Genomic DNA, 13450 nt, shown 5'->3' with positions numbered 1-13450 from the left:
TCTTACTATATTAATTGATTTCTATCAAAGAACCAGTTTTGTATTTCTTCATCTTTTCACTGTTTTATTTTTGTTGGTTTTCTGTTTTATCTTTGATTTTATATTTTCTCTTTTGTCTTTTGGGTATTATTTCTTTTAGGCCTCAAAGAACTATTTTTTAAACTCAGTATAGTTTACATAAAATTCATCCACTTTAAGTTTACAATTCAGTAATTTTTCATAAGTTTACCTAGTTGTGCAACCATCACCATAATCCAGTTTTAGAACATTTTTATGACCCTGTAAAATCCCTCACTCCCATTTTTATTAAAAAAAATTTTGAGGGGGTGGCGCCTGGGTGGCTCAGTCGGGTAAGCATCCGACTTCGGCTCAGGTCATGATCTCACGGTCCGTGGGTTCGAGCTCCGCATGGGGCTCTGTGCTGACAGCTCGGAGCCTGGAGCCTGCTTCAGATTCTGTGTCTCCCTCTCTCTGACCCTCCCCCATTCATTCTCTGTCTCTCTCTGTCTCAAAAATAAATAAACATTTAAAAAAATGTTTATTAAAATATATCTTTGCAAAAAAATTTTTTTTTAATGTTTATTTATTTTTGAGTGGGGGAAGGGCAGAGAGAGAGGGAGACACCGAATCCGAAGCAGGCTCCAGGCTCTGAGCTGTCAGCACAGAGTCTGACATGGGGCTCGAACTCATGCTTGTGATATCATGACCTGAGCCGAATTCAACCCTTAACCTACTGAGCCACCCAGGCACCCTCTGCCTCCTTTCTAAAAATATTTTTTAATGTTTATTTTTGAGAGAGAGAGCACGCGAGAGAGCACCCTCACACTTTTTTAGTTAATTCACATTCCCAACCCCAGGCTCAGGCAACCACTAATCTACTGTCTCCACAGATTTACCTTTTCTAGACAATTCATACAAATGGAATCATACAATATATGATCTTTTGTGTACGGTTTCTTTCATTTAGCATAATGTTTTCAAGGTTCATCTATGTTGTAGCCTCTGTCAGTGTTTCATTCCTTTTTATTATTGAATAGTTATTCCGTTGTATACGTATATCAGTTTGTTTAGCTGTTCATCAGTTGATGGATATTTGAATTGTTTTCCACTTCATATTGTTTCCACTTCTACTTGAATAGCCACTTTTTGGCTATTATGAATAACGCTGTTATGAAATTCACATGCAGGTCTTGGTGAAGACATATGTTTTCATTCTCTTGGATAGATACCTATAAGTGGAATTTCTGTGCTGTGTGATAAATTTATGTTTACATTTTTAAGAAACTACCAAAGTGCCTATATCATTTTACATTCCCTCCAGCACTATATGAGGGTTCTTGTTTCTTCGCATCCTCACCATTTGTTCTTGTCTTTTTTATTTTCGTTATTCCAATACGTATGAAACAGTGTCTCGCTGAAGTTTTGCTTTGCAGTTCCTTAATGACTAACGACAATCGAACATCTCTTCAATGTGCTTATTAGCTGTTTTTGTTATTTTCTTTGGGGAAATGTCTATTCAAGTCTTTTGTCAGTTTTTGATCACATGTCTTATTTTAAGAATTCTTTATATATTCTGGGTAGAAGTCCTTTACCATGTGTATAATTAGCAAGTGTTTTTCCCAGTTTGTGGCTTGTCTTTTACTTATCTTAATGGTATCTTTTGAAGCATAAAAGTTTTGAATTTTTATGAGGTCCAGTTTATCCCTTTTTTCCGATAAAAATTATGCTTTTTTAAATAATCTTCACCTAATCCAAGGTTTTAAAGATTTTCTGATACTGTTTGTTTTTTAAGTTCTGTAGTTTTAGGTCCTAGGTTTCTGATCACAGGTTTCTGATCCATTTAAAGATTGTTTTCAATAGGTTATGTTATACTTTTAAGATTACTATAAATAATGACTCTTTTTTGTTTTCTTTATAGACAGGACAGCAAGGAGATTTCAGTAATAATACATGTCCCTTCAGCATTGCCCTCCTGCTCTCTATAACAAGAATACAAAGATTTGAGGAACAGGTATTTATTGATGACTTTTTGGTTCCTTTTGTATTTGAGGAGGAGTAACAGAGCCCTTCTTTAGCCTATTCTGCTAGCAGCAAATTCCTCTATAAGACATGTGGGCCTCTGCTGTTTTCTGGGGGCTACCTGAAGACTTCTTCAGATAATTAGTTCATATCTTTATCTCCTGTGGTGTGGTAAGCCAGATGGTGAGGTGGGAATAAGAGTGGAAACCTATCACACAGTCCCTTAAGTGACAATAGTAGGAAGTTTAGTATTTTTTTTTATTATTATATTGTAGCAGTTTTATTATATTGTAGCTTTCTAAGAAATTGTCCTTGATGGAGTTGAAATTAATGAGAACAGGCTAGTTGGCAGGGACGAAAATATAAAATCCTTTACCCTTTTTTTTTTTTCATCTGTGTTCCCTGGTTGTGGGTAGTATTAGTATTGATTTTAGCCCTTTTTCTCTCCTAAGGAATGCTTGTCTCAAGTTCCCATTGAAAGTCCTAATTTTTGTATCCTACTCATTTAGTGAAACAGTTATTTTAGGGAAATGAGTGTATGGCAGTGAGCGTGAACAGATTCTATAGCATGAGCTATCATTTTTTCTTCATTTTGCTATTTTTTTCATTACATTAGGTGTTTGACCTTTTAAAAGCTTCAATTATAAAAAGCTTTAAGGATCTTCAGCTTCTCCAAGGCTCAAAATTTCTTCAGAATCTAGTCCCTCATAGGTCTTGTGTTTCAACCTTGATCTTGGAAGTGGTGAAGAATAGGTGAGTTCATGAAGCCAAACCCCAGTAGGTTCGTAAGGTATTTGGTGTTAAAAGATGAAGTCTGATACACTTGTGGCCCACCAGAGAAAATTGAGGACTACAACTGTTGAATCCACATATCAAGGGTAAATCCCTTAAAATTAATTGGTCAAGTGAGCTGTTCCTATATCAAAAAATCCTTAAATCCTAAGGCTTGATTTCTTGGCCTCCTTGATAACAAGAATACAGAACTGAAGTGGGTGCAATTCTTTCTTGGCCTGAATCTTCATTGGCTTTTTAGGTGAGTAAACAAAATATTAAAAGTTTTATTTAACGGTTGAAGTTTGAGGCTGATGGATGGAATTGAATTAGCAGTTTTAGATAAATCCATTTTAAATCAAATTGAAAAGACTGGTATGCTGGATGTTATTTTAAGTTCAAGATGTACATTAGCTGTTGTAACAATCTTTACTGTGTCATATTTGCTTTGTGGATTAAATAAGTTTTAAAGCTTTATGAGTTAAGTCATAATTTGAGGTAGATCTCATTCCACATCTGGGAATTCTGATTTAGATTGAATTTTCATGAGGTTGGCACATAAGGCAAATTTCAGGCTAGAATCCATTGTTTCTGGGTGGTTTACCCATTGATAAACTTTAAAGCTTCTTTATCTTCTCTGTTTCTGGTTATTCTTCTTTTTTCCTGAGGTTTATGGTTGTATCTCCTATATTTTCCCAACCCAGTCTCTTCAAGTTGGGCTAAAGATAACAGGCATATTAGCTAGCCAGGAAATTCCTGGAAAGCTGCCCTCCTGGGAGTCCCAGCCATAGGACCTGGAAGCCTCTCCATCTATAGTTAGGGTGGAGTGGGCAGTTACCACCAGGTAGGACCAAACCTGAGTGAGGAGGCATTTGGAGAATATTACTAGACTCCTTAGAATAACCAGCTGGTTATTTACACATACTTGCTCCAGTCAGTTAATTAACCTGTAAATAATTTTATATGGTATAGGATTAAATTTCTGGACTCCACTTAGCACATTTTGGTGCTATTGTATTTGGTTAGTGTTGATTTTTGGCATATCTGTTATAACAGTGTATTCCTAAAAAAACCTCTTTTTAAAAATTAACACTTTAAAAATGATAGTACCTGTGGGGAAAATAAGGCGACTAGACTTAAAATGTATTTGACATTCAAAAAAATAAAAAATAAAAAAAATAAAATGACATTCTAATTAGAGCACTGATTTTTTTTAATTGAGATATAATTGACAGATAACATTATATTTCAGATGTATAACATAATGATTCAATGTTTGTATGTATTGTAAAATGATCAGCGTAAGTCTAGTTAAAAAATCCAATGTATTCTTTTCTTTTTTGAAGTATAATCAACACGCAGTGTTACACTGATTTGACAATTCTGTACGTTGCTCAGTGCTCACCGTGATAAATATATTCATCTTCTATTATCATACAGCATTATTAAAATATTTTGATTATTCCCTATGCTGTTCTTTTCATCTCTGTGACTTACAACTTGAAGTTCCTCTTAATTCTCTTTATCTACTTCTCTGTAGCCAAGATATGAAAGCAACTCGTGTCCAATGATAGATGAATGGACAAAAAAGATGTGATACACACACACACACACACACAAGAATATTACTCAGCCATAGAAAAGAATGACATTTGATAAATTCCTTTTTTCCCCAATATATTCTTAACTTAAAAGTTCTGCTACAGTAAATATGGGATTTTCACTTAAACAAGTTGCAGTAACCTGGAAAGGCACAGTAAGGGGAGTATCGAGGCTAAATTCTGGATACCAGAACCAGATGCACAAATACTGGGAAGAACCATACAATAAACACTTCACAGATACCAATTTGCAGTGGCCTAAGCCAAGAGGAAGAAAACAGGGTAAGGGGCATCATGAACAGTCCTGTATTCCTCCATGGTTTGCTGTGTTCAGCTCTGTTGATATATTTTGTGTTTACTTGCAGATACTTAAAGGTGCAAAACGTTAGTGTACTAGGAAAAAAATCACATATGAACCAGTACAACTTCCAGATTATATTTACTCCCCTGTTTAACAATCATGTATGAAATCTTTTATGTCACAGATATTTTGTAGCAAATGGACGGTAATCTGCTTTCTCCGAGATGAGAACCTCAATGCACACATTGTTTCTCCACTTCCTTCTTGTTAAGATTTTTTTTTTTTTAATTTTTTTTTTTTTAACGTTTTATTTATTTTTGAGACAGGGAGAGACAGAGCATGAACAGGGGAGGGTCAGAGAGAGGGAGACACAGAATCCGAAACAGGCTCCAGGCTCTGAGTTGTCAGCACAGAGCCCAACGTGGGGCTCGAACCCACGGACCGCGAGATCATGACCTGAGCCGAAGTCGGCCGCTTAACCGACTGAGCCACCCAGGCGCCCCAAGATTATTATTAATAAGCACTTATTTAGGCATCATAGTAAATTTGACTGGTTTCTTTGTTTCCCTCTCTTTTGAGTCTCATATTTTTCTCTTGGAAATATGCCATAAGTATATAATTTTTGAATTAATCCTTTCTGATACGGTTTGTAAACTTTTAGGGCACCTGAGTGGCTCAGTCAGTTAAGTGACAGGCTCATGGTGCTTGAGTTCGGGCTGTGCATCGGGCTCTGCACTGACCCTGCTTAGGATTCTGTCTCCCTCTCTCTCTGCTCTCCTCCTCTTTCTCAATAAATAAATAAATAAATTTTTAAAAAGATAAAGGATAGTAATCTGAGTCTTGTCATATCTGAAAATGTCTTCAATTTGCCCTTGCATCTGAACAATAGTTTGACTTCTAAGTTTACAATCATTTTTCGTTGTCTTTTTGCATCTAGAATTACTAATGAAAGTTTGATGATTATCTGATTCTTTGTACTATTGTAGATAATCTGTTATTTTCTTGATGGGAATTTTTAAGACTTCATTTCTATTTTTGGTATTCTGAAATTTAACACAATTTATATAAGTTCCTTTTTAAATTCATTCCTGCTTGGGGTGCCTGGGTGGCTCAGTCGGTGGAGTATTTGACTTCAGCTCAGGTCATGATCTCACGATTTGTGGGTTCGGGCCCCACATCGGGCTCTGTGCTGACAGCTCAGAGCCTGGAGACTGTTTTGGATTCTGTGTCTCCCTCTCTCTCTGCCCCGTTCCCACTCATGCTCTGTCTTTCTCTCATAAACATTAAAAAAATTAAGTAAATAAATTCATTCCTGCTTGATACTTGGTATGCCCTTTCACTTATAAGGATTCATGTCTTTCTTAAACTCTGTTTTTCTTATTTTCTTTGATTGATCCCTCCCTTTATCTCCATTCTCTTCTATTAGCTATAGGAATTTTTTTTTTTTTTTAAATGTATTTTTAAGAAAGAGAGCACAAGCAGGGAAGGGGCAGAGAGAGAGGGAGACACAGAATCCAAAGCAGGCTCCAGTCTCTGAGCTGTCAGCTCAGAGCTGGACACAGGGCTTGAACACATGAACCGTGAGATCATGACCTGAGCCAAAGTCAGACACTTAAACAACTGAGCCACCCAGGCACCCCAGCTGTAGGATTTCTTGATCTGTGTGCCATGTCTCTTTTTTTTTTTTTAATTTTTTTTCAACGTTTTTTATTTATTTTTGGGACAGAGAGAGACAGAGCATGAACGGGGGAGGGGCAGAGAGAGAGGGAGACACAGAATCGGAAACAGGCTCCAGGCTCTGAGCCATCAGCCCAGAGCCTGACGCGGGGCTCAAACTCACAGACCGCGAGATCGTGACCTGGCTGAAGTCGGACGCTTAACCGACTGTGCCACCCAGGCGCCCCTGTGTGCCATGTCTCTTAATTTTTCTTTGAAGTTTTTCATATTTTTATCTTTTTATGTGAAATTCTACAAAAATCCCTTAGTTCTCTTATTTCATTAATTTGTTCTTCAGCTCTGTTTATTTTACTCTTAGGTTTAACTGCTGAATTTTACACTCCAGCAGTCATGTTTTTCATTTCTAAAATTGACAATTGGTTCATTTTTCATAAGTGTTTTTTTGTTTCATGCTGTAATACTCTTATTAAGGATATTTTTTAGACTTTTAAAATCTCCTTCTGTTGGTTCCTTTTACCTCAGTTGTTAGTTCTCTTCATTGAGTTTGATACTTTTCTTTCAAGGTGGTATTTTTTTCTTACATGTGGTGATTATTGGTCGTCTCATTATTACTTTTGGAGTTCCCTGATTTGTCTGAGAATGCCATGTTTGTTTAATACAACTTACCTCTGATGTAAGGATAGAGGTAGGGGGTGCCAGGACTTAGCCTCCCTGATTCTGCAGCATGTTGCCGTACTCTCAGTGCTGCTCTGCCTCTTAGGCCAAAGCTCCTCCACTCAGAGATCCCACCTCTCAACAGGCTCAGTGTTGCTCACTTCTTGGCATAAACTGGGAGCGTATGGTGAGCTGTTGGGGAAGAAGGTACAGGGAAGGATGCTTTGTACCCAGCTGATCGTGTGGGGGGATTCCAGCCAGTCGTCACAGAAGTTGCCCCAGAGTTCCTGCCAGTGCCTGGCATATCTGCCCTTGGTATCTGCTTTTGGAGCCACCCCTTCATTTTGCACTGTGTGGTCAGTGGCTTCATCTTTCGTTCTCGTGTTAGATTACTTTTCACTTTTCTTTTTTTAAATAGGCTCCCTGCCCAGAGGGGAGCCCAACATGGGACTTGATGTCACCACCCTGAGATTAAGACCTGAGTTGAGATCAAGAGTTGGATGCTTAACCAACTGAGGCGTCCAGGCACCCTTACATTTCTTTGACTTTTTAAGGATTCTTTATTTTATTTTATTTTTTTTTAAGGATTCTTTATAATTTCTAGTCCGTCAAAAATGCCTCTTGTTTTTCCACATTGTTATGGGTTGTATATATGCACTGTATTTAGGCACATGCACACAGGTGTGTGTATCTTCTCTATCATTTGTAGGTACTTGGGGTGAGAAGCCTGGAGCATGTGCTCAGTCCATTATCTTGATCCCAGATCTCCAGAGTGAATATTATTAAAGTCTGTCAAAATGTTATGAGAATCTGTTCACGACTGTCTTCTTTATTCTTTAATGCTGTATTATAATTTGCAGCTGTTTAGCAGGTAGATATAATGATAGAAATGTTACTATAAGCATATCGTTTCCACTAGAGTGGGTAACATTAAATGGTATAAAATGACCAAGGATTCTGTTGCTATGCAAAAGGTTATTTGTAGTTTTAGCTCATGCTTTTGAAATCAGATCATGCATTGATTCATACTATAAGATGAATATGATATAAATATATGAATGTATAAATATGAACGCAAATATCCCTGCTATAAATATTTACTGTGTGCCTTCTAAATGCAAGTTTTATGCCAGGCTGTATGAGTAAAAATAGGACTACAAGATGGTCTCTACTATAGAGAAAATTTATAAGCATGTATAGAATATAAGTGTTGTTAGTGTTGGAGTGCCTGGGTGGCTCAGTTGGTTAGCTTCTGACATTAGCTCGGTCATGATCTCATGGTTCTTGGGTTCGAGCCCCACACTGGACTCTGTGCTGACAGCTTGGAGCCTGGAGCCTGCCTTGGATTCTGTGTCTCCCTCTCTCTTTCTGCGCCTCCTCTGCTCATGCTCAGTCTCTCTCAAAAATAAATAAACATTAAAAAAAATTTTTTTAAAGTGTTGTTAGTGTCATAGGAGAAGTAGAAGAAGCAACAATTAACTTCCAGTTACGAAATCTTGAATGGAAACGTATAATGGTCAGTACACTGAGATATTCCAGTTTTGTCTGTATGTTTTTGAATATTCTGTAGTTTTTGGATTTTCCCAGTGTTCTGTTAGTGGAAACACTGTACATCCAGGAATTCAGAATTCTGACATAAGGATGCATGAGAAGAAAAGGTTCATGTGAATAGTGTTGATGATTCAGGTCAAGTTTAGGAAATGTGTAAACATGACAATGAATATAAAGGTAAAGTATCTTCCTAAGTTTTTTTTTTTGTTTTTTTTTTTTTAACTAAGCTTTGTTTTCTTGCAGTGTTCATAGTTGGGATCATGTTACTCAGGGCCTGGTAGAACTTGGCTTCATTTTAATGGATTCATATGGGCCAAAGAAGATTCTTGATGGAAAAGCTATTGAAGCCAGCTCATGTCTTTCTAAAAAACCAACCCAGCATGCTTGTAAACTGGGAGCTGATATCCTGTTGGAAACTTTTAAGGTGAGACCCTAGTTTGGCAGCCATTTCCTAATTCTGTGAAATTATAAATGGGGCATGGCGTTTGCCTGTATCATTTTCTGTTTGGGAGCTTCTTTGGATGCTCTTATACAAGAAATCTTTTAGGTCACTGTAGAACATCCACCTTGAAGAATCATGTTTTTTGGTTCACTGTTTTTGAAGAACTCAGGATAGTTCTATTTTTTAATTCATTACCATATGACAATGATCATCTCAATCTTAATTTCTGAAACAGCTTTTAAAAATTCATTTCCTTTCAGCTAAAACAAAAGCTAGATTATGAGGCTAAACAACTTTGCTAATGATTGCTCTACATCATCTTCTTGACATTGAATTGATGTAGCTACACGCCAAAAGTGTCTGTTGGAAATGTTATTTGGGGGCTAATTTAAATGTAAATCTAGGGTTCTGATCCAGAATAATGAAGTGAATGCATACAGTAGTCCTTGAGAGTTGTGTGTTAGATGATATAAATGACCCTTCTTAATAGTAATCTGATTAAAAGAATAAAAGATTTTAATATTTTTTTGTTTTTATGTTTTTTTAAAGTTTATTTGAGAGAGAGAGAGAGAGACAGTGTGAGCACACAGGAGCGGGAGACGGGGAGAGGAAGAGAGAGAATCCCAAGCAGGCTCCACACTGTCAGCATAGAGCCCAGTGCAGGTCTCGAACTCACAAACTGTGAGATCATGACCTGAGCCGAAATCAAAAGTTGGATGCTTAACCAGCTGAGCTACCCGTACACCCCAATATTGTTTTTAAATTAATGGTTTTTAAAGCTAGTGAGGTTCCCTTTGGTTTTACACAGATGTTGGCTTTGTCAAGGCATCTATAGAAAATATAATTTACTAATAATCTGTTGTTAGTTTGATGTCTGAAAGAAATTAGTCTGTCCCTGGAAGTAATCAAGTTCATGTAAGAATTTGAATGAAAATTGAAAACAGTTCTTTTTTAAGGTGACTACTGTCCTTCCAGAAACCGAGGAAGGGTTTGGTGAAGATTTTTGAGATTTCCAGAAATTTTCATGGGCTTTTAAATTTTAAAATAAGTCATGCATACTGTCAGAAATATGGGTATTAGCATGTAATGGATACCTAAGTAGAATTAGTTCTGTTTGATGCTGAACCAAACACGGGGCAATACTTTCATGTGAGCTCTCTTTTAGGTTAATTAACATGGTAGTTTGCCCTGCTAATGAGTCACCTGAGCACAGAGTGAGGCTAGAATTGAGTGATCCTATCTTTCCAGATGATTGACAGTGTATCTGTCTTTGAAATAAACAGTCATGGGGTGCCTGGGTGGCTCAGTCGGTTAAGCGTCCGACTTCGGTTCAGGTCATGGTATCAACAGTTCATGAGTTCGAGTCCCTTGTCAGGCTCTGTGCTGGCAGCTCACAGCCTCGAGCCTGCTTTGGGTTCTGTCTCCTCCTCTCTCTGCCCCTCCCCCAGTCATGCTCCGTCTCTCTGTCTCTCTCTCTCATAAATAAACAGTTTTGAAATAAAGTCATGTTACACTTCTATCCAGACTGTTTTTCATACTGCCTAACATGAATTGATACAACTGTAAGCTGGAGGTCACCATGGAATATTTTATTGCCTGTTCTTTTTAGATCCATGAGATGATCAGACAAGAAATTCTCGAGCAAGTCTTCAACAGGGTTGTGACCAGAGCATCCTCTCCCATCAGTCATTTCTTAGGTATTGAGCTGTGAGAAGGTGGATAAAGTTCTAGGGAATATATTCATGTAAATGTCAATACTGTTTTGGTCCTGGAAAAAAAAAGTTTTTAAAGCTACACTAGTTCAATGCAGTATCTTTGATTATGATGCGAGTGAGACATAAATCCTTCTATGTTGTGATTATCAAGAAGGAAAAGGAGGGGCGCCTGGGTGGCTCAGTCGGTTAAGCGGCCGACTTCGGCTCGGGTCATGATCTCACGGTCCGTAAGTTTGAGCCCCGCGTCGGGCTCTGTGCTGACAGCTCAGAGCCTGGAGCCTGTTTCAGATTCTGTGTCTCCCTCTCTCTGACCCTCCCCCGTTCATGCTCTGTCTCTCTCTGTCTCAAAAATAAATAAACGTTAAAAAAAAAAAAAAAGAAGGAAAAGCACTGGGGCACCTGGGTGGCTCAATCGGTTGAGTGTCCGACTTCAGCTCAGGTCATGATCTCCTGGTTCATGAGTTCAGGTCCCACATCGGGCTCGCTGCTGTCAGTGCAGAGCCCTCTTTGGATCCTCTGTCTCCTTCTCTCTCTGCCCCTCCCCCATTCATGCTCTCTGCCTCAAAAATAAACTTTTTTTTTTTTTTTCCAAAAAGAAGGAAAGGAGCATATAACTAATGAGTGAAACTTGTCTTACGTTAACTCTGCCTTTTGTTTTACTACTTCTCCAATGATTGCTGTCCTGCTGCAACTCATTGACCTCCCATTCTGCTAACCCTTGACATTCTGGCTTCAGTACTCCTCTCTTTGTATTTTGTTTGTTTGTTTTAATTTTAGAGTGGGAGAGAGGAACAGAGGTGGAGGGAGAGAGAGAATTTCAAACAAGCTCCATGCTCAGCACGGAGCCCAGTGCCAGGCTTGCTCCACCACCCTGGGATCATGACCTGAGCCAAAATCCAGAGCTGGACACTAACCTAATACATATCTTCTAATCCCAAATCTACTGGTCTTTTCTTAGCCACCGACTTTCCTAATTTCTCTATCAGTACAACTCATTTCTCTATCATTACAACTCCCTGAAACTTTTCTTAGATAGGTTCTCTGATAACTAATAGTTTGCTTCTTATCCTGCATGTGATCAGTTCTTCTCTTCCTCCTTTCGTGATTCCTTTTCGTCTACCCTGAAGGGTCAAGATTCTGCAAAGTTCAGTACTTGACACTGTTCTACTCTTTTTCTTTCTTTACAGCTTTATTGAAGTATAATTGAAGTACCATAATCTGTGCATACTTAAGGTATACAGTTTGATGACTTATGACGTGTACACCTGTGAAACAACACAGTGATCACCCACAGAAGTTTCCTGGTGTCCCTTTGTAATTCTTTCCTCCATCCCACTCTTCCTCCCCACCTCCTGTCTCCAGTCTAGTCTGCTTTCTGTCTATAAATTGAATGCCATTTTTGAGTCTTATGTAAATGGAATCCTTCTGTATGCACTCCTTTTTTTGCCTGGCTTCTTTCATTGAGCATAATTCTTGTGAGAGTTTTCCATATTTGTTGCATGTATCAGTAGTTGGTCCCTTTTTATTGTTAGTAGTACTACCTGGTGTGAATATAACCTCAATTTGTTTATTCGCTCACCTGTGGACAGGTTATATAGGTTTTTCCCAGTTTGGGTCTGTTACAAATAAAGCGGCTGTGAGCATTCATTGTAAGTCTTTTTGAGGAAATATGCTTTTGTTTTTCTTGGGAAGATAACCTGGTAGTGGAATGGGTGCATCATATGGGAGATCTATGTTTAATAGTTTAAGAAACTGCCAGACTGTTTTCCAAAGTGGTTGTACCATTTTACATTCCTGCCAGGAGTGTTGCTGGTTGCTCACATTGTGACCAACACTTGGTATGGTTAGTTTTTTTTAGTCATTGATAGGTGCTTGATAGTATCTCATTATGGTTTTCATGTGTATTTCCCCAGAGCCCGGTGATACTGAACATGTGCCTTTTTTGTATGTTCGAATCTTTTGTCTGATTTTTAAAATTGAGTTGTTTGCTGCCTTATTACTGAGTTGTAAAAGTCTTCATGTAATCTGAATATAAGTCCTTTGTCCGATTCGTGTTTTGCAAATACTTTCTCCTAGTCTGTGGTTTTACTTAATTTTTTTTAACAGTGTTGTTTGAAGAGTTTTATCAATTATCAATTTATCAGTTTCTTTTTATAATTCCTGCTTTTTGTGTCATGTATTAAAGAATCTTTGCCAAACCCAAGATCACTAAGATTCACTATGATTTTTCCTATATGATCTACTAGAAGCTGTATAGTTTTAGCTTTTTACACTTTAATCTGTGATCCATTTTTGTTAAATCCTATATGGTGTGAGTTCATTCCCCATCCCACCCCCCCCTTTGGCTATCCATTTGATCCAGCACATTTTTTTAAAAAATTTTTTAGTGTTTTTTCATTTTCTGAGAGAGAGCGAGCAGGGGAGGGGCAGAGGGGGGGGGAGACACAGAATCCGAAGCAGTCTCCACGGCCTGGAGCCTGATGTGGGGCTTGAACTCACAAACCATGAGATCATGAACTGAGCTGTAGTCAAACATTAACTGACTGAGCCACCCAGGCGCCCCTGATCCAGCACATTTTTAAAAAAAGATTATCTTTTCTAGAGCACCTGGGTGACTCAGTTTGTTAAGCATCTGACTCTTGGTTTTGGCTCAGGTCATGATCTTGAAGTTCGTGAACTCCGCTGACAGTGCAGAGCCTGCTTGGGATATTCTCTGTCT

At 38.1% G+C, this 13450-nt stretch overlaps 1 protein-coding gene across 5 annotated transcripts in view; it reads left to right on the top strand.

Moving 5' to 3' along the window:
• FANCI (FA complementation group I) overlaps positions 1-13450 on the top strand; it is a 102430-nt gene that overhangs the window by 48259 nt on the left and 40721 nt on the right. For all 5 annotated transcript variants that reach the window (XM_060617674.3, XM_060617675.3, XM_060617673.3 and 2 more), the window contains exons 11-14: positions 1919-2011; positions 2636-2772; positions 8818-8998; positions 10626-10713. In XM_060617674.3, coding sequence (XP_060473657.2) covers positions 1919-2011; positions 2636-2772; positions 8818-8998; positions 10626-10713 — 499 coding nt within the window. The remainder of the gene's footprint in view (positions 1-1918; positions 2012-2635; positions 2773-8817; positions 8999-10625; positions 10714-13450) is intronic.

This window comes from Panthera onca, chromosome B3 (genome assembly GCF_046562875.1).
Source record: "Panthera onca isolate mPanOnc1 chromosome B3, mPanOnc1 haplotype 2, whole genome shotgun sequence".
In the NCBI taxonomy this organism is placed as follows: domain Eukaryota; kingdom Metazoa; phylum Chordata; class Mammalia; order Carnivora; family Felidae; genus Panthera; species Panthera onca.
This window is presented reverse-complemented; position numbering and strand designations above follow the sequence as displayed.